Source organism: Bolinopsis microptera, chromosome 2 (assembly GCF_026151205.1).
Source record: "Bolinopsis microptera isolate Bmic1 chromosome 2, MBARI_Bmic_1.0, whole genome shotgun sequence".
Classification (NCBI taxonomy): domain Eukaryota; kingdom Metazoa; phylum Ctenophora; class Tentaculata; order Lobata; family Bolinopsidae; genus Bolinopsis; species Bolinopsis microptera.
Window position 1 is genome coordinate 6355650 of NC_087073.1, and position 23188 is coordinate 6378837.

General features: G+C 40.6%; 1 protein-coding gene across 2 annotated transcripts; it reads right to left on the reverse strand.

Moving 5' to 3' along the window:
• Positions 1-687: 687 nt before the first annotated feature.
• On the reverse strand, positions 688-21865 carry LOC134811156 (lutropin-choriogonadotropic hormone receptor-like). Of its 2 annotated transcripts, none has more exons than XM_063817895.1 (23): positions 21387-21865; positions 16374-16448; positions 15968-16165; positions 15326-15397; positions 14241-14306; positions 13806-13874; positions 13552-13617; positions 13233-13307; positions 12102-12173; positions 11851-11922; positions 11406-11546; positions 10643-10774; positions 10108-10472; positions 9524-9626; positions 9147-9262; positions 8701-8928; positions 8457-8557; positions 8134-8282; positions 7586-7736; positions 5275-5415; positions 3447-3539; positions 2251-2340; positions 688-1681 (listed from the first exon to the last, which is right to left on the reverse strand). In XM_063817895.1, the coding sequence occupies exons 1-23, from the start codon at positions 21566-21568 to the stop codon at positions 1127-1129; spliced, it is 3312 nt and encodes a 1103-aa protein (XP_063673965.1). In that variant the 5' UTR covers positions 21569-21865; the 3' UTR covers positions 688-1126. The 2 variants fall into 2 exon arrangements, with proteins under 2 accessions (XP_063673965.1, XP_063673964.1); XM_063817894.1 differs by having other exon boundaries at positions 9147-9265.
• Between the last annotated feature and the right edge of the window lie 1323 nt (positions 21866-23188).

Genomic DNA, 23188 nt, shown 5'->3' on the forward strand with positions numbered 1-23188 from the left:
CAAGATGTCATGTGTAAAATACAATTACAATTGTAAAAGATTAAAAAAAACTACCCGAAGGCAGCTGTACTCGTCAATAACGATTTAATAAACATCAGCTAATTGGTTACTGGGCCGCGCTCAGCCTGTCATTCCGCCTAATCTCTATGTTTATGAACATGATAGCCTAATTGGACTCTAAGTCTAATATAACTATAACGCGCCCGTATCCCGAAATACTAGGTCATAGGTATCGACCCGAACTCAACTCAAAAAGATTTTGACTGCATCTGATTGATGTAATTAATCGAAACTTATTACAATTCGTAAGCCGTGAATGAATGGGAAAAGCGAGCGATCGATTTCATTCTCAGTATCATTTTGCATTTGTTGACGGTCATTCAAATTTATATCATTTACTTTTGTTTGGGAAAGAGAGACACTGGTAGCGGTCCACTCTACCCAACTATGAGTTTTGGTCAAATTTAACTATTATAGCTATATTCAATTTCGTGATTAAAATAGTTATACTTATAGTTTACCAGGCGTGTCTGTCTCTATGGGTGGCGCTCTTTTCGAGACCCTGCATACATATACGTGAGAGGAGCGAGCAATTAACTATAGCAAGCTAGGTAAACTACTACTACTACTACTTAGCAAGCTAGGTAAATTAATAGTATTTCAAACAATCGGAAATAAAACTCGTTATTTAAAGTTAAATCAATGTGAATGCTACTATAATTATAAAGGTTGAATAAAACACATGATGAATGTATGTAAGTACATAACCATCATTATCATTAGCAAAATTGGTTTCGTGTTTTTAATACTGCATGCACGATCTCACAAGCTAATCATTTAGCGATCTTCAATATGAATAAATTAAAACGTAAAACTAAAAGTGAAATTTAGCATAAAACAATGGGAATAATAAAAATTGAAAAGCAGTCCTACGCTACCTACTGTCATTTCATAGTGCTACTATAAAGCTCTCGCAGTCATTTGCTCGTCTAGTTCACTGTCCATGAGTGACCTCCTGAAACTCATTTCCTATCATATCGTCGTGTCTCATCTTCACATCATCATCTGCAACACCTCAATAATCTGTGTAACTCTTTTTCGAACAGTCCTTCATTTCGTCGTTAAACTACAAAACTAGTTTATAGTTTAACACATCTCTTCCTTTTTCAAGTGTCCAGATCCTTGTTTCCTCTACAGATCCTATGTTGGATTTGAACTGGTTGACGAGTTGCTTGATGTAGCTGCTGTCGGAGGAGTAGCCCGAACTACTTCTCGTTGTGCTCGTGCTGTCTTGAGATGGTTTCCTCAGTTCCTTCGTTTCGGCTTGCAACTTCTTCTTCAGGTCAAGGTCCATGCCACTCTTTCTTCTGCTTGCGATGTAGTAAGCCTGCTTGCAGAGACCCATCTTATCCAGGACAAAGAGGAAGTCCTTCTTGAATCCAGCTCGAGAGAGTGAGTATAGGAATGGGTTAGCGCAGGCGTTCAGAGGCAGGAAGAAAACGACAAGGATCTTAGCGTTAGAGGTCGTTATCAGTGGCTTCTCTAGGGCGGCGCTGACTCCACAAACCACGATAGGCAACCAACACAACACGTCTGTTAGGATAATCAGTGCCATCCTCAGAGTTTCACGGAAATCTGCGTTATCCAGCGGCTTTTGGAGGTGCCTCACGTTGCAGAATATCTGGAAATGATAGGCCATGATAAATATGTATACACGTTTGTGTCAACAATTTACATCACTAATCTTCGATAAGATTAAAACTTTAAAAGTGAGATTATGTTGAGATTATGTTGATTAGCGCACAATTTGTGCTTCATCATATTCTGTGCTTATGTATATTGTATCTGTACTTCCGCTATTCACGACATTGCAGTGAAATGGTCTGCACAGAGGCCGTTATGGAAACGTCTGACAAAGAACGGTCGACATACGATTAAAAGTCTCCCTTACTTTTCAACACGTTGAAACAAGAACAAAATATAAAGCTGAGACAATTAGAAGTTCACGTCTGTTCGGTACGTGTTTAAAAGTAACTTCGCAAGTGTGACCTCGAGTCGTAGACAGCAAGGAGACACAGTTCCGTCACGCACAATGAACTCCTTCAAACGGGCGGAACAAAAGTGTTTTGTCGCGGAACAGTACGGAGTGTTGATTGTTGACATGCTTGCAAATTGGGGAGCTAATTTTGCTGACATTTTGGCCGAAGAAAGGGTTAACAAGGATACAAAGGTGAAAATAAGAAAACGTACCGTGAGATAGCAGTAGATGATAATAGTGACAGCGATTGTGTTTATCACCATCAGGGACAGTATCAGAGCCAGACTCTTTCCATCACCAGTCTGAAAAAGGTCGTGATTAGTTTGAGCTGTACAAAGAGATTCGCAACCTTGTATGGCTAGTTAGAATTTAAATAAACGCGGGCAGCAACAATTTCGATGCTGTATTACTATTAGCCAAAGTACAACTACCTTATCGGTCATAATTATCACGGACATTACTTTAACGCTGAAGACCTTAGCGTGAATAATTAAGTCCGTGAAAATAATGTCTGTGGCATTAAGGTCCGTGAATAATAAAGTCCGGTAGTTATTTCCATTAATTTTAGTGTGTGTGAGTCCCTATATATGCGTATTGCGTACATATGTGTGTAGCCGATTACCATATTAGTTTATTAGTATGCTAGGACTAATATCAAATATAATCACTCCTCAGTCACATTCTAGGGTACAGAAAAAGGGTAAACCACGTATTAAAAATCACCACAAATTTTCACAATTTTTGGACATTTTTGGGCGGTCATGAGTGTGAATAATTATGTCCGTGAAAAATTTGGGCCGTGAAAAACTTGTCCGTGACAATTATGTCCGATAAGGTAGTCGGCACCACGACTACATTTCTAAGCTATTGCCAAGTTTTTGTACACAGAAAACGAACAATGAAGGTCAAGCTGGAGGTATTCATGACCGAAATATAGACCCAGGAACGCGTTCTTTACATGTCTTTTAAAACTTTAAAATACCAACGGGCCAGTTTATAATTTATTCAATAGTTTATTCAGGAGCTGGCCAGTATTTTAGGCTATCCTTACATATCTTTACATGACAAATATAGTTTTTCCATCGGCAAAATCGGACAGTGTAAAGTTGTACTATCCTGCAACTTTGTCATTAGCCACAGTTGCAGTTTTTGGTGCTCATCTAAGGGAGGGTGACCTTTCGGCCTCAACCAATACTGGTATGTGCGTACCTAATACTGAAAACTAGTGGTCAAAATGGCGCCCTCGCTTTGTAACATCGGTCTGGATGGAAAGCACGAGGCCATTTTGATGATGCACTGAGTTTTAAAGTACTTAAATTTGAGAATATCAAAGACATTTTATGCATTTGTAATTTGTAGATATCAAAGACATTTTATGCATTTGTCGACCAAAGTTTATTTTCAATACCTGTGAAGGAAGGCAGAATGCCACGAGGCTGTAGTCAGAAAATCCGAGAAGTGGAAGAGCGCCGGCTGTAGCAGAGATAATCCATCCAATCAGCTGAAAGAGAGCTTGGTTAGAGAACACGTGGGATGATCAGTTAAAAAAAGAGAGGCTAGGCCTAACCTAGGTAACCTAGCAACAGTAACCTGGTGGCCCACGAGAGGATAGCATGGGGATGCTCTGTCTGCCTCTGGGACATGGCAATCCTGGTGGAGATTGCCGGAGAAATCAAAGTGAATAGTGAAGGATGGTGTTATGAGGGGAGATGAGTCATAAAGGAACGCTTTAGTGCCAGCTGGGTGTGGAAAAGAAAAATGGGCTAAGACAACGTGTGAGTAGTCTCTCTGTCACGCCGGTCTGGTCCAGCTCCTCTGGCACAATTAAGCGTTTGGTGCGGTTTGCGAAATTGACAATAGTGGAGATGTTTTGGTTGTCGAATCAGATCAGTTTGTAATGGTCCTAGTTGAGGTGTGGTCCTACACACAAGTGTAAAATGGCGCACTCTTGTGTGGTCTGTTGAGGATTGATGTGGTATAAGACAGTGTGCTTTGTGGTGTGTTCTCTTAGTGGTGTTAGTGGTGTTAGTGGTGTTAGTGGTGTTAGTGGTGTTAGTGGTGTTAGTGATGTTAGTAGTGTTAGTGATGTTAGTAGTGTTAGTGGTGTTAGTAGTGTTAGTGGTGTTATTAGTGTATTCTGTTAGTGGTGTTAGTTTGATGTCTGGAGAGTGGTTTATCAAGGTGGCGGGGAGGATGTTGTTAAACTGTAGCTATGTCAACAGTTAGTCGTCACAGAAAGAGAGAAAAAGGGGTTCTGGCTCTACTCTGCTCCAAACAGACAGCTGAAGTGTGAGTGGTTACAATGTGTTGACTGTTGCTATGGTAACCACGTGACATGTTAAGAATGCAGAGTGTCAACACCCCCAGTTTAAATGTTTCGAGTGGTGAAATTTCTACGACTTGACTCCAGACAATGGTGCAGTCTGTTTAAATCTGCCAGTTTCACGGCTTCGTTCACCCAGCTTGCAGTTACCCCACCATGGCAGCAAGTTAGAGAACATGGCAAATGTTACAGCGGGAAACTAATCGTTGCGCGGAAAAATCAGGTCCAGCCTAAAGTTTGGAACCGAACGTTTAAAGCCTGATATTCTTAAACACCGTGTACTGTGTAGTCAACAGTCAAAAAGTGTTTGTTTATTGAAGGTAAATAGGGAAAATATAACGAGTCTGAAGACATAGAAGCTTTGTGCAGCGAACAAAGAACTGACAATAGTTAGATTCTCTGTTCGTGATAATATTTCGAAAGTCTCGCCACCCCAGACAATTAGTCATGAAGTTATGGACCACCTTACTAACTTTTTCACGGTTGCCGGTTCCGTGGTATTTGGCAAAGGTTTTTTTGAGTGGATGCCAATTTTACAGAAGTTCTGCAGCAAAATCACGTTTGCAATTTCAACACCGATGAGGATCGTTTTTAGAATGGGGTGGCATTGAAAAAAAGCGGGACATGATTTTTAAAATCACTAAGTTCCACAAATTCTCGGTAGAAAGCAGCCCGAAAACTTCCCACTAGTATTTTTACTGAGCTCACGAGGAAAACTTGCTAAATTCCTTTGCCTGAACCCTAAATTCTATTTATCATACCATGATAAATGAATAATCGAATAAATCTATGATATATTTTCGTAAAATTAGCATGCGTTATTTGTCCCCCGCATACCCACGGCACCAGGCATCCTACCGGTGAGCACTCCTCAAAATAACCATGTTACTAGGGTTACTATTCCGTTACTAACCATAGCAAATGCAATGTGGCGGGTTTTAAGGTGTTTGTAGGGGTTGGAATAGTGGATAATCGTGACCATCCTCTCCACGCTGATCACTGTTAGTGTGAAGACTGACAACTCGCTGCTAAACGTCACCATGAACCCTGCAATCTGGAGATTGGGACACTGGTTAGTGGGGATATGGAAATTGGGACACTGGTTAGTGGGGATATTGAGATAGGGACACTGGTTAGTGGGGATATAATCCTGCAATCTGGAGATTGGGACACTGGTTAGTGGGGATATAATCCTGCAATCTGGAGGTGGGACACTGGTTAGTGGGGATATAATCCTGCAATCTGGAGGTGGGACACTGGTTAGTGGGGATATAATCCTGCAATCTGGAGATTGGGACACTGGTTAGTGGGGATATAATCCTGCAATCTGGAGATTGGGACACTGGTTAGTGGGGATATAATCCTGCAATCTGGAGATTGGGACACTGGTTAGTGGGGATATTAAGATTGGGACACTGGTTAGTGGGGATATTGAGATTGGGACACTGGTTAGTGGGGATATTGAGATTGGGACACTGGTTAGTGGGGATCTAATCCTGCAATCTGGAGATTGGGACACTGGTTAGTGGGGATATAATCCTGCAATCTGGAGATTGGGACACTGGTTAGTGGGGATATAATCCTGCAATCTGGAGATTGGGACACTGGTTAGTGGGGATATTAAGATTGGGACACTGGTTAGTGGGGATATTGAGATTGGGACACTGGTTAGTGGGGATATTGAGATAGGGACACTGGTTAGTGGGGATATTGAGATAGGGACACTGGTTAGTGGGGATATAATCCTGCAATCTGGAGATTGGGACACTGGTTAGTGGGGATATAATCCTGCAATCTGGAGATTGGGACACTGGTTAGTGGGGATATAATCCTGCAATCTGGAGATTGGGACACTGGTTAGTGGGGATATTAAGATTGGGACACTGGTTAGTGGGGATATTGAGATTGGGACACTGGTTAGTGGGGATATTGAGATTGGGACACTGGTTAGTGGGGATCTAATCCTGCAATCCGGAGATTGGGACACTGGTTAGTGGCGATGTGGAGATTGGGACACTGGTTAGTGGGGATATAATCCTGCAATCTGGAGATTGGGACACTGGTTAGTGGGGATATGGAGATTGGGACACTGGTTAGTGGGTATATAATCCTGCATTCTTGAGATTGGGACACTGGTTAGTGGGGATATGGAGATTGGGACACTGGTTAGTGGGGATATAATCCTGCAATCTGGAGATTGGGACACTGGTTAGTGGGGATATGGAGATTGGGACACTGGTTAGTGGGGATATGGAGATTGGGACACTGGTTAGTGGGTATCTAATCCTGCAATCCGGAGATTGGGACACTGGTTAGTGGGGATATGGAGATTGGGACACTGGTTAGTGGGTATATAATCCTGCATTCTTGAGATTGGGACACTGGTTAGTGGGGATATGGAGATTGGGACACTGGTTAGTGGGGATATAATCCTGCAATCTGGAGATTGGGACACTGGTTAGTGGGGATATGGAGATTGGGACACTGGTTAGTGGGGATATGGAGATTGGGACACTGGTTAGTGGGTATCTAATCCTGCAATCCGGAGATTGGGACACTGGTTAGTGGGGATATGGAGATTGGGACACTGGTTAGTGGGGATCTAATCCTGCAATCTGGAGATTGGGACACTGGTTAGTGGGGATATTGAGATTGGGACACTGGTTAGTGGGGATATTGAGATTGGGACACTGGTTAGTGGGGATATAATACTGGTTACTAAAAATTTGACTATGGACATTGTGGCTTGTGCATTGCAAAGTACTGCAGTACTGCAGTAACCATGGTTACAGGGCAGGATTAATAAACTGATCACCCTGTGTTTCAAAACATTTACATAAGTTTTCTTTTCTTGTCGAGCAACTTGCCAAATACGTCACTTATTCAGAAGGGAGTTGCTTTAACCTCAAAAAGCCGACACACCTTAGCTACAAATTCTACAGAACCAGAGAATCAGGGGCCCTTTAGTATGGCCTAATTGCAAAGTTCTGATTACTGGCTCCACCTTGTGTCTAGTGGCACTGCGTAATACCTCTGTCTCGCCACTCCAAACAGAGGGAGGGGTGATTCCCAGAGGACAAACATTACCTGGCCACTATTCAGGGTTTTCAGTGTTCATATATCATCAGTTTTAGCATTAAGGACAGGTGCTGAGTTACCACATTAACTACCACTACCGGACAACTTCATAACTCAACTACAACCAACAAAACGTTAAAGTTTACCTTGCAGCCGGCTCCATTCTGCCAGTCCATAGCAAAGTCTTCGTAGAGACCATAGGTTTTAGCGTCCACAATAGCGAGCATCATAAGGTAAATACCAGTGAAGAGGTCCGAGAAGGAAAGGTTCATTATTAGGAACCGGGTTGGGGTAAACCTGAGGAAGGGAGGTTATAGCTTGTAAACTAAATCATGCTTAGACACGTGACAGAAACCGAGGTTATAGCATGCAGCATATGATCAAAACAATCTCCTTGTCATATATTACTCGTTAATTTACTTTGATTTAAACATCAAAAGGGTGGTTAAAAGATTAATTGTTCTAGAATAAGAAATTCAGGAACTAAGATAAACAAGAAGGTTAGGTTACCGATGGTGAGACCCAAATCTGCTTGCGTAAAATGCTCCCAGCTATTTTAACGCTGATTTAATAAATTGATAATCGCGAAAATTCTATCGATCGTGATTCTGTCGCAAACCAGTATCACATTTCCCATTTTGTTCGCCAAAAAAATACATAGGTACTTGAAAATCCGATTTAAAATTATATTTACTTTTTAGTGGATAAGATGGTGATAGTAAAAAGAGTCAAGTTGCCCAGCACAGCCAAAGTGCAGACGATCCAAACACCCATCCTTAGTACCCAGTTCCCAATTAGGTCTTCACAGGGATTAAACTCGTCGGGTTGCGGAGTGCAATGTAGCTGAAACACAGACTTTGTAATTTTCCGGTACCTGCCAATTCCTACTGCCTCTTTGCTGAGCAGGGGCCCAAAAAGGATTCATAATTAAGCTTCAAGGCTCTGGTGCGCAAAAGGAAGCCAAAATAAGCTGCAAATATTGTACAAAAAATAGAATACAAAGCAAGAGAAAGAAACCTCGTCAGTAATTGGAGCTAGTTTTAGTATAGTGCCGTTATCACCTTCTTTATCCAGCTCCTCGAAGTTGATAACTGTTACATCCCCGAACTTCAAATACGCTGCAGGGTAAAACTCTATTACGTGGGTTATTACAGACTATAAAACACGTGACCTCTCCTACCGGTCTTCCCAGTCATCACTTTGAAGTAAACTCCCCGCCTACAAAGTCACGTTTAGTGAGGAATACAGAACACAATATTACTTGGTGTGGGGGTCCAGGTCAAATCAGCAGCGTCCCTCTTGGGCCGGGGTGGCTGGGTGGTGGTGGCGGAGGGTAAAGGAGACGTTGTCATGGTCATTGCAGTGTGAGTCGACCAGCTGGCACTGCTCTTTAGTTCTAGTAATCTGTCGCTGTAGAACTGGAAATCAGTTGTTCCGGTTATGTAGGTGGGGGTTATGTAGGAGCTCGTACCATCCTCTCCTCCCTTCTCTGTGATTAAAACTAACTAAGATTAACTTATGTAGAATGTAGATACATAATCCTATTAAGGTTGCGTCTCATTTCTCATCGAAGAGCACAAATAAGTGGAAATACAGATTACTTGTGATGAAGGGAAATTTTGACCAAAAACAAATAAACTGAGAATTTGTTTACGCAAATCAGCGACAAATTCAATATCTTTGTAATAAATGAATGAAAATGCTTACTGGGTTGTTTGATGGCTGTAATAAAGGTTGCTTTATAATCGATTGGAGCTTCATCCTTCCAGTGTCCAGACACAAATTTCCCGGTAGTTGTTTTATCTTCTTTCTTTTGGGAATTCCTTCTTGACGAAGATAATGATGTCATTATCAGAATAAGCGTCACTTGGAAATGATACAAAGCTCTCTCTCGAAAAATCGGGGGATCGTTTACTTGTTACTGTTACGTAACCACAGAATATGGTTTCAACCGATGACAAGTTTTAAAAACCAGATTCGACGTCACTAGATGCCACAGGAACGAAACCCTGGCCCACCCTCTTAATTAAATGGACAGGTGACTTTGATCACGGAATTTTAAAGTATAAGTTAAAACAGCTCACTTGATTTTCTTGAACCAGCAGCACATGACAGGAAAGGGAACGGTGGCTCTTCTCAGAGCATCAAGACCCTGACGCGGCAGTTTGGAAACCAATTTAACGTTACCTGCAGAAATTAAAGAGATTATAGAACGGCCGGTGAGATTTAGTCTATGAAATATTTTCCTCACAATGTGCTTGGTAGAAATTTTTGCGCTTAATCGTAATTCCTTTCTATACACTGACTCAGGTGATAGTTAAGCTAAGTAAGTGCTTAGAAGGAGATATTATTAACAAATATTTTTGTAAATTTACACGTGTTGATTAAATATCCAATCAGTGAATTACAATTTTTATTGCCGTTAAAAATTATCGTGTCATCAATTCCTGTGCCCGAAAAGTGAAGCCTTTTTGACAGGCATAGTCCAGAAATTATTGTCATCTAATCAGAAATAATGAGAAAGTAGAAGTTAAGAGTGGAAATCAGGACAGCCGGACTGCAAATAGTCAGCTTAGCGTGACCAAAATCACATTTTCGTGTCTCTTTACGGAATTCATACTGCCATGTATACTGACAAGTCTATCCCAAAATAAGAAGAATTACCTACCCTCCAGTTTAAGAGTATCCACGGCAGAGAGCCCAACATGAGACAGCTCCTCGAGATCAACGTTAAAACTGAGGTCCAGGAACCTCAGGGTCCCAGCCAGTCCGGCGAGGGTTTTGTTGTTGAAGATGGTGAGCTTGTTGTTGGAGAGGATGAGAGTTGTCAGTGCTGTCTGATCGAAGAAGTTATCAGGGACGTGGCTTATGCCGTTACTCCCTAAGTCTAGCATGGTGAGAAACGAGTTCTCAGATAATTCCAGCTCTTCTAAGGATGATATCTTGTTTCCCTCAAGATGGAGTCGGTCAATTTCGGGCATCAGTTTCAGAAGTCCTTTCTCAATCCATTCAATTTTGTTATGACTCAAGTCTCTGGAAAAGAGGAAATTGTGAGTTTCTGTGAGAAAAGTGAATTCGTAATTAATTCATAATTAATTCATAATTAATTACCAAACAATTGTCCATTTAAACAGGCCCTGGTAAAATGTGAAACTTAAACCATATGACGTAGTACAAAGAGTAAACAGTAGCACGACACTTACAGATCTTTCAGACGACCAGCAGACTTGAAGTGTTTAGCAGGGAGCCTGGATATTTCGTTATCAGAGACGTAGAGAAGGAGAAGAGATGTCGAACAGTGGGGTGGTTCAGTCAGCTTGTTTCCACTAACGTCCCTAGTGTACCAGAGGTTCATGTTGATATTTCGATAAGGTTTCTGTTCAGTTATTAAGATTTGATATTGAAATTGTCTCTGATTTCGCGGTTAGTGAAACTTTATTTCGAAATTATAAGCGTTAGTTTAATGTTATGGAATTTCGCAACGATTTATTATTAACGATTTTTGTTTTCGGTGAATGAATTCGAATATGTCACTTCGAAATATTTTGAAGTTTCACCCAAAGCTTCGGATCTTTCCAGTTAATCGGAGACAAATAAACTTGACGTGGCAAAAAAGTCGCGATAAGTTGACGGTCATTTACGAATATTTCTCGCTTGTCATGAAATCTATTAGTATTTTATTCTCTGGAAAAATATTTGAAGCTACAGTTTGGATGAAACAGAGGAAATTTTTAGTCACTCGTATGCGATTCGTTAAATCTAAGAAATTTTGCTTTTTAACTTATTAAAGTTGTAGGGTATTTGTTGTTAAAACAAGTCCTTAAATTCATTTAACGCAGAAATATAGCCTGTCACAAGTTATACCAGCCTTCAGTAGTCGATCAGTTTTCTCTGCAAAATATTTCGGGAAATCGTTAGAAGGAACAGGAAATAGAAAGAAATAAGGGTCTGCCCGACTAAACTTACAGTTCGTGAAGGTTCGGAAGATGCCTGGACGGTAGGACTAAATGGTGAAGTGAGTTATGTTGTAGATATAACGTCTCCAGCTGTTCCGTTTTTCTCAAACTTGTTTCAGTTAGATTCTTGATAGAGTTCCCGCTTAGATCTCTGCAAAGAAAGGTGTCGAATTATTACAAGATTTTACAGCGTGGTTTGAGTATTTGAATGATTAAAAGATTTATTTTAAGAACTTTTTAAAGGTGAATTATCAATGTTATTATGTAATAATTTCTAGAGATTTAAAGATGGGTCGTTTTTGTGGGTGCAACATTTTATCTTTATATTCGGGGAACAAGCTCACTATACTAATTCAGCTCCTGGTTTAAATTAGATTCTGCTTCAATCTAACAGCCATACTTTCAAGTTACAACACTGAAAGACTTACAATTTTAATTTTCATTTTTATACTTACAATTTTCGAAGTAGAGGTAGATCAGAGAAACAGTGATCCGGTACATATGAAATAGAATTCTCGGACAGTTGCCTGGTGGGAAAAGCATTGTTATAGTGGAACAGTTCGGATAAGATATTAAAGAGGTTTTGAGACGTCTGTATTACCGCATTAGTTTCAATTTGTATTACCTCCTTGAAGGTGTGAGTATTCGAACGATTAAAAGATTTATTCTATCCCAACAATTACGATCAATACTCATGATTACTCACAGATAATTAAGTTGGGGAAACATCTCAAAATCTTCCTTACAGATGGTGTCAATCGAGTTTTGGGCCAGGACCCTGAAAGATAATCAAAATTAGAGTTCATACTTAGAACCCGAAACTTTCATCATAGTCTCTAATCATTCAGGACCAGGTATTAGACTGTATAAGTGAACAAGTGAAAAAGGGAGATAAGACCCCTGTGCTGAGCATGGCCGGAGGCCCCTTGAGTCGGACAATGTGGGAGTAGTTTTCCTATTGGTAATGAGTTTGGAAGTTCGGTCTCAAACTTAATAATATGTGGATTGTGGAACACTGCTGCCGTGTTATCTCCAACAATTATCACCAAGCTTCTGTTTATGCAGCGAATTCATGACCGACCCGGTCAGAGTCTGAAACATTTGTGTATGTGGGAGAATTCTTTTAACATGCATTCTATTTAAATATTAGAGGGATATATAGGGGAGAATAGTGCGTGACTAAAGTCGAAGAACCCCTGGAGTTAGAGAAACGTAGGTAGTTGCGGACAATCGGTGTGAGCACTGTGTGGGCACTGTGTGGGCACTGTGTGTGCACTGTCTGGGCACTGTGTGGGCAGCTGTGCAACTCTAAACCACTTTATCGGGGAAGAACAGGCCCTGCCACAGTTACAATTTAATCCGTCTACTTGGAGCTCTGTCATCAGACATGAGCTCGTTCTATGTTTCCCAATTCAAATTATTTTCGTATGCAACGAATAAGGTGAAGAAAATACTGATCCGCGGCCAGTAATATCCCCTTGTAATAAATGTAACCTTCGTAATCCCAGACCACGGGACCAACGTATTTGGTCAGTGTAACTCACTAAGAAAATCCGCCAAACTAGCGATGGTGGCCAGGTAGTCTTACAGTGAGACACCTCTGTACTCTGCACACACAGACACAGGCTTCTTGTAAGCACGTTATCACTTTTGACGAGCAAAGATTCCATTCCTTAAGCAGAGTGTGGCAAGTGGATGCTGGAAATGAAGTAAGCGCGAAAGTATGCAGTGCGATTTTGGCGTTCACGCTAAATTCCTGATCCAGGCACATGTGTAATTAAATACATACTTGAAGAAAATATGTGCCAGAAAAAGTAAATGTATGATCTATACTCACAGAACCCGTATTGCAGAGCGGGTGTTTGGGGGCTGGTTTTGGGGGAAATGTCCGATCACGTTGGAAGCCATCGTACTGAAAATAAAGGATCATCATTTTACCATCCGTACGAAATAGACGTTGGAAAACGCTCTTATAGGTTGAGCTAGTGACTAGACTCGTTACTTTTTCGTTGTTTTTAGCGGTAACTAAGTTGCACTTTACTGAGGATTCCTCTGAAAATCAATAGACCTATTCAATTATTTCAACACATGCATTTATGATTTGTGGCTTCAATGAGCACAAAACATACAACTACCAAGCAGAACATATAACTCACCAGTTCTCCAAGTTTTCATACTGTAAAACATTGTCGAAATTCTGCAGTCTATTCTTCTCGATAGACCTGGTTGGGGGGTTGTCATTCGGGTTAGAAAGAACTTTCCATTTGCAGGTGTTGATATGCATTTGGATTTGTTTAACTATAAATATTATTGTTAATAGTAAAGTATGACGTGACTAAGATCGTATTAAACTGAGCAGCGCAGAAAAAAATTATTATGGAATCGCTAAAACGGGGAGTTACACACTTACAGGGAGAGAAGAGAGGTTTTGAGGTTGTTGAGTTCGGGCACTTCCGTCAACTTGTTACTTCCAAGTGATCTGAAATACCGGATGTTTTATTACTGCCAAGAGAAATGTCAGATAAACTTAGTGTAGATAACAGGTTATAGGCCTGTGCGACACCCAATCGCCTAGTGCGCGGTCTTCAGTTTAATAAATTAACCTTTTAAATAAAGTGGTGGAACTTCTGAGAAAAAAGTTTAAACAGTTAAGACCTTGTGAGTTCAGCTTAGCTTGTTTATGTCATACCCAGGATAGGAAACGGATTATTTGTTCATGCATTAACTTTCGAAACCGCCGTTGGGTTTGTAAATTTAGGCCTAAGTGGCCAGTTTGTGAGCGTGGGAAAGGAGAAGATTTAGACTAAATCAACTATTATAGTAACAGAGTAGTGATAAAACTTACAAATGAGAGATGGAGGGGGACAGAGCATCTTCATGAATCTTCTCTATGGAATTGTACATCAGGGTCCTGAAAAAGGGATTTCTGTCAAATCAAGTCATGTTGAACAAATCATTACACATTGAGCAGGTTTTTAGTTGGAATCATATTAGTACCATAGCATGTCTGGTCTTGTTGTGTTCAAAAGAATACTAAAATCAGTGCAGTATATTGGTGATTGGTCACAGAAATCTAAGTTCTAAAATTTCGGAGAATTCCAGACATTGAGAATTGTCCCGTGAAATTCCATGATTGTTCTGGTTTGTTGTATATAAGATTTCTACTGCAGATGGATATTAAAATGTTGTCACAAAGTCCCGCCAAATCTGTGCGTTGTTATGAATTTCAAAGTTTAAATATTTTCTATCGGTGATAACTTTTTATTTACTGTGGTTTGTGGTTGATAGCTATTGATCCAATATAAGTGAAGTGGTATAAAAATGAAATATTTGATCTAACGCAGCGACTTTACCACAAATTAATTGCAGATGAGTAGAATATCACTATTCCAACAATATTTATACAATTAAGGTGTGGACTTTCAAATCGAGTGAGTGATTGCGTTCGTGGTGCCATCTAATTTAGGATTGCTTAAGTACCGTGTCGACGATGATCTACCTGGTGGAAACTCTGAACTAATGAACTACAAGCTTGCTAAAACGAACACCTCTCTGAAGGCTGCTTAATCCTCCGGCTGATTTGCGTGCCATTCCAGGCTAAATATAACTCGTGAGGGTAGCAGTAATATCTCGCACTCTCATGTTAGAAAAAACGCACGCAAACGTTAGCATGTCCAGGTGAGGTAATCAATGAGATCAGCTAGGTTTTATCACATATTCTTACAACGAGGAGGGACTGAATAGGGGTTCAGCTACCAAGTTTAGAGAAAATAGTGTCGGGATTATAACGATTAACCTGTTAAGCTGTCACCGTCTGCTGGTAGGAACCTTCAACTTTGTGTGTGGCGAACGCGAATGTGTTTATAGTACCATGACAAATTGAAATTCTTCCAATACTTCCAAAGAGACAGAACTGTCCCGGAAACTTACAGTACTTTGAGATCTGGTAAGTTGTTGAGATCTTGCTGGTGCAGAACTGTTAGCTGATTGAAGTCCAAGTACCTGAAGCAGAGGAGCGGTTATTGAGGTAAATCCTTTGAGCTTGGGCCACTGTTTTAAACTCCAGTTACCCTCTATTCTTGAGATATTACTGTAGACAGTTGTTTCACCCAGTTAGTAACCCCTACAACCCATCCAGTCTATAAAAACTAAAATTATAAGATGGTTAAAGAAAAGTTAAACTTCAATTTAAACATGTTTAAGGGCGCTCTGTTGAAATGCGCGCGTCAAAAGGAGCAGTAAGACCTCGGTCACACAGACAGAGTGACGACTAAGGACATGGAAGCTCTGCTAGCTAAACTCAGGTCATCCTAGGTAGAGTCCTTAGTTGTTGTGGAGAGGTTATTTTTAGATCCCCGTACTTTTTAACTGTGTTACTTCACTTAATGAGAGAGGGTGGGGATTTAGGGACTGTCACTACAAACAAAGGGTTTTGTGTTTACAAGTAGCAGCAAAACATCCGCAGCAAACAAAGAGTTTTGCTGAAAACTTGGCACCGAGTCCCTCTAAACAAGGACAGAAAGTTATCAACAGAGAATTAGTGTAACAGAAATATCATAATAAAGTACTAACAGGCTGCTGAGGGTAGGGTTAGAAAAGTTGTTAACTCGGGAGACTTGGTTGTAAGTCATGTCCAGGATAACAGATGAGGAGCTGGATATGTTGGGTAAGTTCGTCAGTTTGTTTCCCTTGAGCTTCACGATGTTTACTGACGGAAACTGGTCGAAGAATCCCTCGGCGATGAGCTCGGTTTGACAATCGTTGAGAGTCCTGGTGAGGAGTGGTATTGTGAGACTAAGGGGTGTAATCACTGGCACAGCTGCCAGTTACCCGGAACTAGGAAAACTTGACTTGATAACTGGGATATCTCACGATAGCTGCCAGCTCCGAAGAACGATGGCTATCGTGTTGTATTGTTATCATTCGCCACTTCATTATTTGACACAGCACGAGATTCAAACTCTTCGCAGAAACTTACAAGGATAAAAGATCTTTGTATATTTTCCCGCCATCTTTTTGTTTCAGGTGGGTGATTCGGTTTCCAGATAAATCCCTGAAATATTATATTGTTTAGAACGATATAAGATGTAAACATGAACAACTAACTGACATCACCTTATGCGTCCAGTTATTAAACATCACTATAATATATAGCGGGGCCAGAATTTCTCACAAATATTAGAAAGATGTTTTAACTCAGGCCATGAGGCCACCCGGCCTTAACTAGCACTTGAACAATAAGATGTAAACATGAACAACTAAGTGACATCACCTTAAGAATCCCCGATTGAGATATTTAGCATGGTCAAAACTTCCCAAAGACTACCAAGGCCAAGCTGTTTTAACCTTGAACTATGTCCAAGGCCTTTAACCGGTACAATAAAGAGTTGCATTTGCTTTGAAATATCCCTTTGAGGGAGATCAGCCTAAGAAATTCCCTAAGATGGACCTTAAAAGTTTCAAACAATCAGACAAACGGACTCTAACCACTTGCTACCAACAAACAAGAAGCCGAAATTCCCATAATTTAGGTCTTCATCAGTTCATGACGGTCTTCATCAACCAGTTCCGCTCCCCTAGAACCACTGTAGAGGTACACAGTACAACAAGTACACAATACACACGGGGCGTCCGGGAGGCGCCCTCCTACTCTACTGTTAACACTCTCTATAACTCTCCACAACTTCAAACAGTGGGCTGCCCTCTTAAGAGAGATAAGAAACAATGTGGCCATGAGAATGACACGAGCCGAGAAGACCCACAGGGCCTGAAACAAGTTCTTATCAGTGGTGTGATGACAAGTTGTGGGGGCCGGGGAGCGAGGTGGGAGAGGCGGGAACAGCGCACGTGTACAAACAATGGAGACCAGAATACAGACGATTTGAGGACAGAGTATTTACAGTATTTCAACTGTTAGACTCAATTTATGGTTGTTATTTATTCAGCAAGATATTGGGAGTTAAATTCAGGGGACTCGGGTCCTGGATCGAAGGATAATATCCTGAAACTTTGCTCCCATTCTTTTTTCCGTTTATCATAGCATATCGCTAAAATTGCTGTAACAGCTCTTAGTACCTGTTTCTAAAAATAGAAATGTTGGCGAAGGTTAATTTGTGATAAATTGGCGGACAGAAGGGTATTCAGAGTAATTACCTGCTGAATTACTACCTGACAAGTGCAGTGTATGTACCATATTAGAGGGTGTGCAGTTTTAACTGAACTCTATACAGGGTACAATATAAGTTTTTGCTGGTTGGAGAATTTAGAAGGATCCTGCGGGGTAATGATTCCTCAGTTCTCATAAAGGTCACCTGACCAGTTCGATCAAGAACACCAGATTGCCTCCGTGCATGCAGCCACTCCTTTTTGACGTAATGGAAATAAGCATGAAATCCAAGGGTACGACCTTCATATCTTCTGAATTGTGATTTAAAACTAGTATATGTTTTAGCGGCTTCGAAAATTCATTCCCCTATTAATGGTGTAAAAAGGTAATCATCAATAAGAACATCTTGCTGCGATCATGTGAGAAAGTTGCCGGTGAGATTTATTTTAGACTATAATATTGCTCAATACAGTAAAAAACTCAGCGAATTTTAATTACTTTCAAAAGATTATGGGACAAAATGTGCACCTTGTGCACTTATTCCAATGCTGGAGACTTTTACAATTAACTTTCAACCGATATGCTGTAAGCTGGGGGCATATCTTAGATTTTTGACCCCATGATATAAGTACAGCGAAAAATTCTGCACAGATATAATTCCGGCAAAGCTAGACATTAACAGTAAACCCTTTACCCTACACCATAGCATCAAAGTTTAAATAAGTCTTGACCGCGACAGAAAAATTTTAAACTCTCTGTAGCCATATCATGTGTCGCAGCTAGTTCCCTGGTTAATTTTTTAAAACATATGGAGGCAAGTTCTTGAAAAATTAGGATTTTCTGTATATACCACAAATTGTGGTAAATAAATGACACGTTCTGTAAGAACTGAAGGGTAAACATGTTTACTGAACTTTGCTATGTAGAAATCGATTTAGATTGTTTGCGCCTAAAATGCGTTAGACAACTTTGATGGCCGATGAAAATCCAGATTATTCATCATTGGTACTTAAACAGTTGTTACATAATTTTCAGAATGGATGCCTAGCTGTTGCATAAAGAGGAAACCATCATGGCTTGGGTAGTGTAAATTTCTCGTGATTATAAACTAGAGTCACCCTAAAAATCCGAAAATCCCTTCAAAGACCAGCCCGATGACCGGTCATGGGGGTCTAGTCTGCAATTATTAAATTAGTTCTTTGAAATCAGCAAGGTGATACACAGGAGATCGATGACAGATGCATCTTTTGTAAATATCTATTTTTAAAGGACCACCCCATATTGAGGGCAAGTTCAAAAGACAGGTACGGGGTTGCACTACCAGACTAGGCTTCCACTGAATCAAATATATTACCGCTTACAGCTTAAAATAGCGATCCTGACGAGATGAAGACCATGACTGACTGACAAGTGACAAATAGGGGGAATAAAGGGGAATACTAGACCTCACCCCCACACAAGTGCAGACACAAATTACAGCCCACTGACACCGGGGCTTCCTCGTACATTTCCATTTTCGGGCATGAAAAAGCGGACAAATCCAGTTACTATTCATTTGACTTTTAAAGTTGAAATTAATTTGACTTTTAAAATGAAGCAGGTCACCAGTCTCATTGATTGATTAGCGTTGTACTTCTTCTTCTTCTTCACCCCTCACGCCTATTGTCTTCAGTAATGGACAGTAATTGTGCCGTCAAAAGTTGTCAATTGTAAACAATAATACTGTGTTTTTGACCCATTAAATGAACTGAGGTCTGACTTTTTTTTCTGCAAGGCCTGAAGATCTTCTATTAATATTTACAAAAGGCTTTGGCGAGGAAACATGATCATTTTGATTATGAGAAAGTAGATGGATTCCGGCCCAAATCATACTTTAGAAACTGCGTCTAAATGAAATAATTAATAATCCTACTAAGTACTAAGATCACTTTCGGGTACTAATGATATCTTAACAATCGGAAGGTATTTTGCGTCTTTTTTGGATGAATCACGGGAGAGGAATATGAAAAATACGGCGCCTCAAATGATTAGTCATAAGGCCCCAATAAAATGTATTGAAATTAGTATAACGGTCATGACTCATGAAATAATAATTGTATATCATCTTAATGAAAAGGGATAACATTTTTTGACGGTGAGATCACTTTTGTTCAACGGTGTTTCCGGTATAGAATTATAGACATTACACGCACGAAATATCTTGTTAAAATTCCAACCTACAAATTCTGGAGGCACTGTAAGCACTACCAACGAAATACTTTCTTGCTGAAAGATTGTAAATACGAGACCAGATGTTCTCACAACCATATTGATGATAGATAACATAGAATGAGTGCTCGCTACTGAGCAATGGATTTGAAATTATTCATAATTAAACTAGAACACTGTGCACAGTATTGAGTTCGTACCACTTTTCGAAATTGACCCCCACTAATTTCTAAATTCCTGTAACTTGTAGTCAACATAATTTCACATGTCACCTTTAACAGAATTCTGTCATTCTTTGGCGAAAACTTTTAATTAAAGTCAACATAATTTCACACGGCATTCCTTCCCGACACGAGCCATGAAACACAGCTCACTAATTGAGGGTTTTAACTGTACCCTAACTGTCGACTGAACAGCAGGAACGCCCGCTCGACCAGGCTTTTAACCTCGCAGTAGCCGGGTAAGTGTCAGAAGACATCTGTAGTTGGACATTCTAGGGTTCTAGCTCGGAGTTTAACTTACGGTCACTTTCTTTCCAGGAAAAAACGTACCCAGTACGTGCTGAAAACTGGGGAAATTCTTGGACAAACGACCTGTCTGACCATCAATACTAAGTAAGTGAGAAATGGAGCAGATGTAGAAACTGTGGCCTGGTTTGGTGTTTACAGGGTGAAAAGTGGGCGCTCTTAAGTTCATAACCCTCCAGTCAATCAGACACCATTCACGATGAAACATTCCAGTGGAACTTCAAGTTCACGCAATATACTGTAGAACTAGAATTTCCTGGAACTGGATTCCAGGGGCCTCTTTTAGATATTAACAGCCTGAACCCTTGCATGTTGTAGTTTTTACGTTAAATCCTGACTCCACCCTCTATTAAAGTATTAACATTCGGTATCTTCACAGAACACAATACTGACACTAGTAAACATTTTGCCGCTTGACAATCGAATTAGTCCAAGGAACTCTCCCGTAACAATCAACGGTATCCCGAGGTTCTTTTGATCAAAGGTGGGCTGATTAGCATTTTCATGGGAAGGAGTAGAGGCAAGAATTCGGGTCTGGAGACAGACAGGAGTTTCTACTGCATGCAGTTATTTCGACATGTACATTAATATGCAAACCTTACCTTAAATACCATATATCCGATATTGATTGATCAGCTATTTACTATTAGCCAGATCAACCCGGTGCAGGGTGCATTGATGCAGCTTAGACGGAATCGGCCCATGTAATGTTTGACCTCCACGGTGAAAACACGAATATTCATATTCAAGAACGAAATACATAGAAACACTATGCATACTTCTGTTTCCTTTGATTTTATTGCCTTAAAATGATTCAGTTAAAAGCTTGCTTCTCGGCTCCTCACGACTCCCTGCCCTCAACCCCTCTGGCCTCTTTCTCCGCTCTACAAACAAATCTTGACAAAAATAACAGCCGCCAGAGAAAGCTAGCTCTACTGACCGAGGTAGCTGAGATATAACTCATATACGTCAGATCTGATGACAAAATGATACCTCCATTTAAAAGCAGCAATACGAACCCTTGCACTTTCGAAAGATTGAAGGCACTTGAGATTTTCATAACTGACAAGATTTTCGGGAACAACAGGAAGTACATCTCTCAAATACATGCAAAGTAAATCCATGATCAAAGAGAAAATTCACAACTCACAGAGTTCTCACTGAGATGTCTACGTCCGGAAACTCCGTCAACCCAGCGTCGGTACAATTGACAGATCTGACTTTCTCGTGACTGTCAAAATCACATTTGCAGTGCAGTGGGTATTTCGAACCACAAGGTGCACCTTCTGTTGTTTTCAAAACCAGAAAAATTAGAGACCAAAGCAACAACATGATCAACAAAATTGAATGATCAGCTGAGGTAGAAACGTATTGCAAATGAAGGTTATGAAGGTGTCGAGTTGCAAGCAGTGAGAGGGAGAGCTGAGTTGACCACGTGACTGCTGTCTTGAGATCACGTGGTCCCTGTCTGGCGGTCACGTGCGAAGAGAAGCTGTTGAGTAAGGGTCACGTGACGTCATATGACAGTTGGTGAGTAACGCAGCTCCCCCAGCTGACCTCCCCGACCACCAACGCGATACACAGAGTCCCGGGATACACAAACAGATCATCGACCACCGAGTGCGGTGTGGGGAGGAGGTCCACAGTGCGATCATCTGTACATCCTGGTGCGGGCCAGTTTACCCTGTTAGTGTGCCGGGGGAGACACTGTGTCTATATGGCAGTAAGGTTTCCTTACCCCCTCTCTCTTGTTTAACTTTTCTCAGCACCCAGCACCAACCTTGAGAATACCGGAGCGATGATAGCACAACCTCGCATCATCCTAAATATAAAGCGTCTATTGACTCATCAGAGGGGGCGTTTAACAGGTCATCTAATGGTTTAGAGGGACTCGGTAGGATCACATTCTTGGCACGTCTAACAAAGTGACGTTTTGGCGCCATTTTACCAAATTAACTGAAGTGCTAGAGTTTGCATTAGTGAAGCAATCGAACTGTTAGTGTTAACCAAACGCATCTCAATTATTTGGGGAAAACTAGTGTTGAACTTGAAAAGTAGACCTAGACGGCCGGGGTGCGTCATTCTTTCTGAACTAGATTTCCGACAAAATCGGATAAGCACCCCCCCAAAATAGCTAGTGGCCGTATGATAGCTGAGTGGCAATTGTCCGACATGTAGGGGAGTGTTGGAGGATAGGGCTTCCTACTACCGGTCTCACAAAACGGAGACTCCGTTCTTCTGAGTCACACAACACTAAACGGCTTTTACGTTAGTCCGACTAAAAACGTTCAATAAACACAGTGAAGCACTGATCAGGGGGAACTGTGTAAGGAGGGTACATGATCAGCAGTTAGTGCGGAGGACAGGGATAGTTTGGGGAGGACAGGGATAGTTTTAGTCACGACTCGCTGTCCCCGTTATCAGATCTGAGTTTGTTTCTGGAGTTTCAGCACGTAGTATATTTACATGACAGTTTTTGGGAGTTCCAAATAATTTCTGATTATTCTGATTTCTTGCGACAAATGATACTGCACTGTTAGGATAAACGACGTTTCAAAGTAATAACTTCGTATTCATGCTGAAAAAATTGGTAAATATGTGAGAAAACTGTCTCATAAAATTTATTAATCAAAAATATTTACATAATATTTACATGATGTGATGGCTATTTTTTTGACATAGATAACATTGTGCCAGCTATTTTTCGATCTGTGAACGTCAACAGATTTCAATAAAAATACCATTAACGAAACTATACCAATAAGTAAATCTATTTCTATCTAAAATCTACTTCTATCCATTCGTGATTGAGAGATACCATGATGATTGATCACAGACAGCAATAATACAACTATTTTTGTTTTTTTCTGGGACTGAGAGGTCCCATATGATGCAGGAGACGTCTAGGTGTGAACCACTCAATCGGATTTTTGGCAAATAAGGGCAGATTAC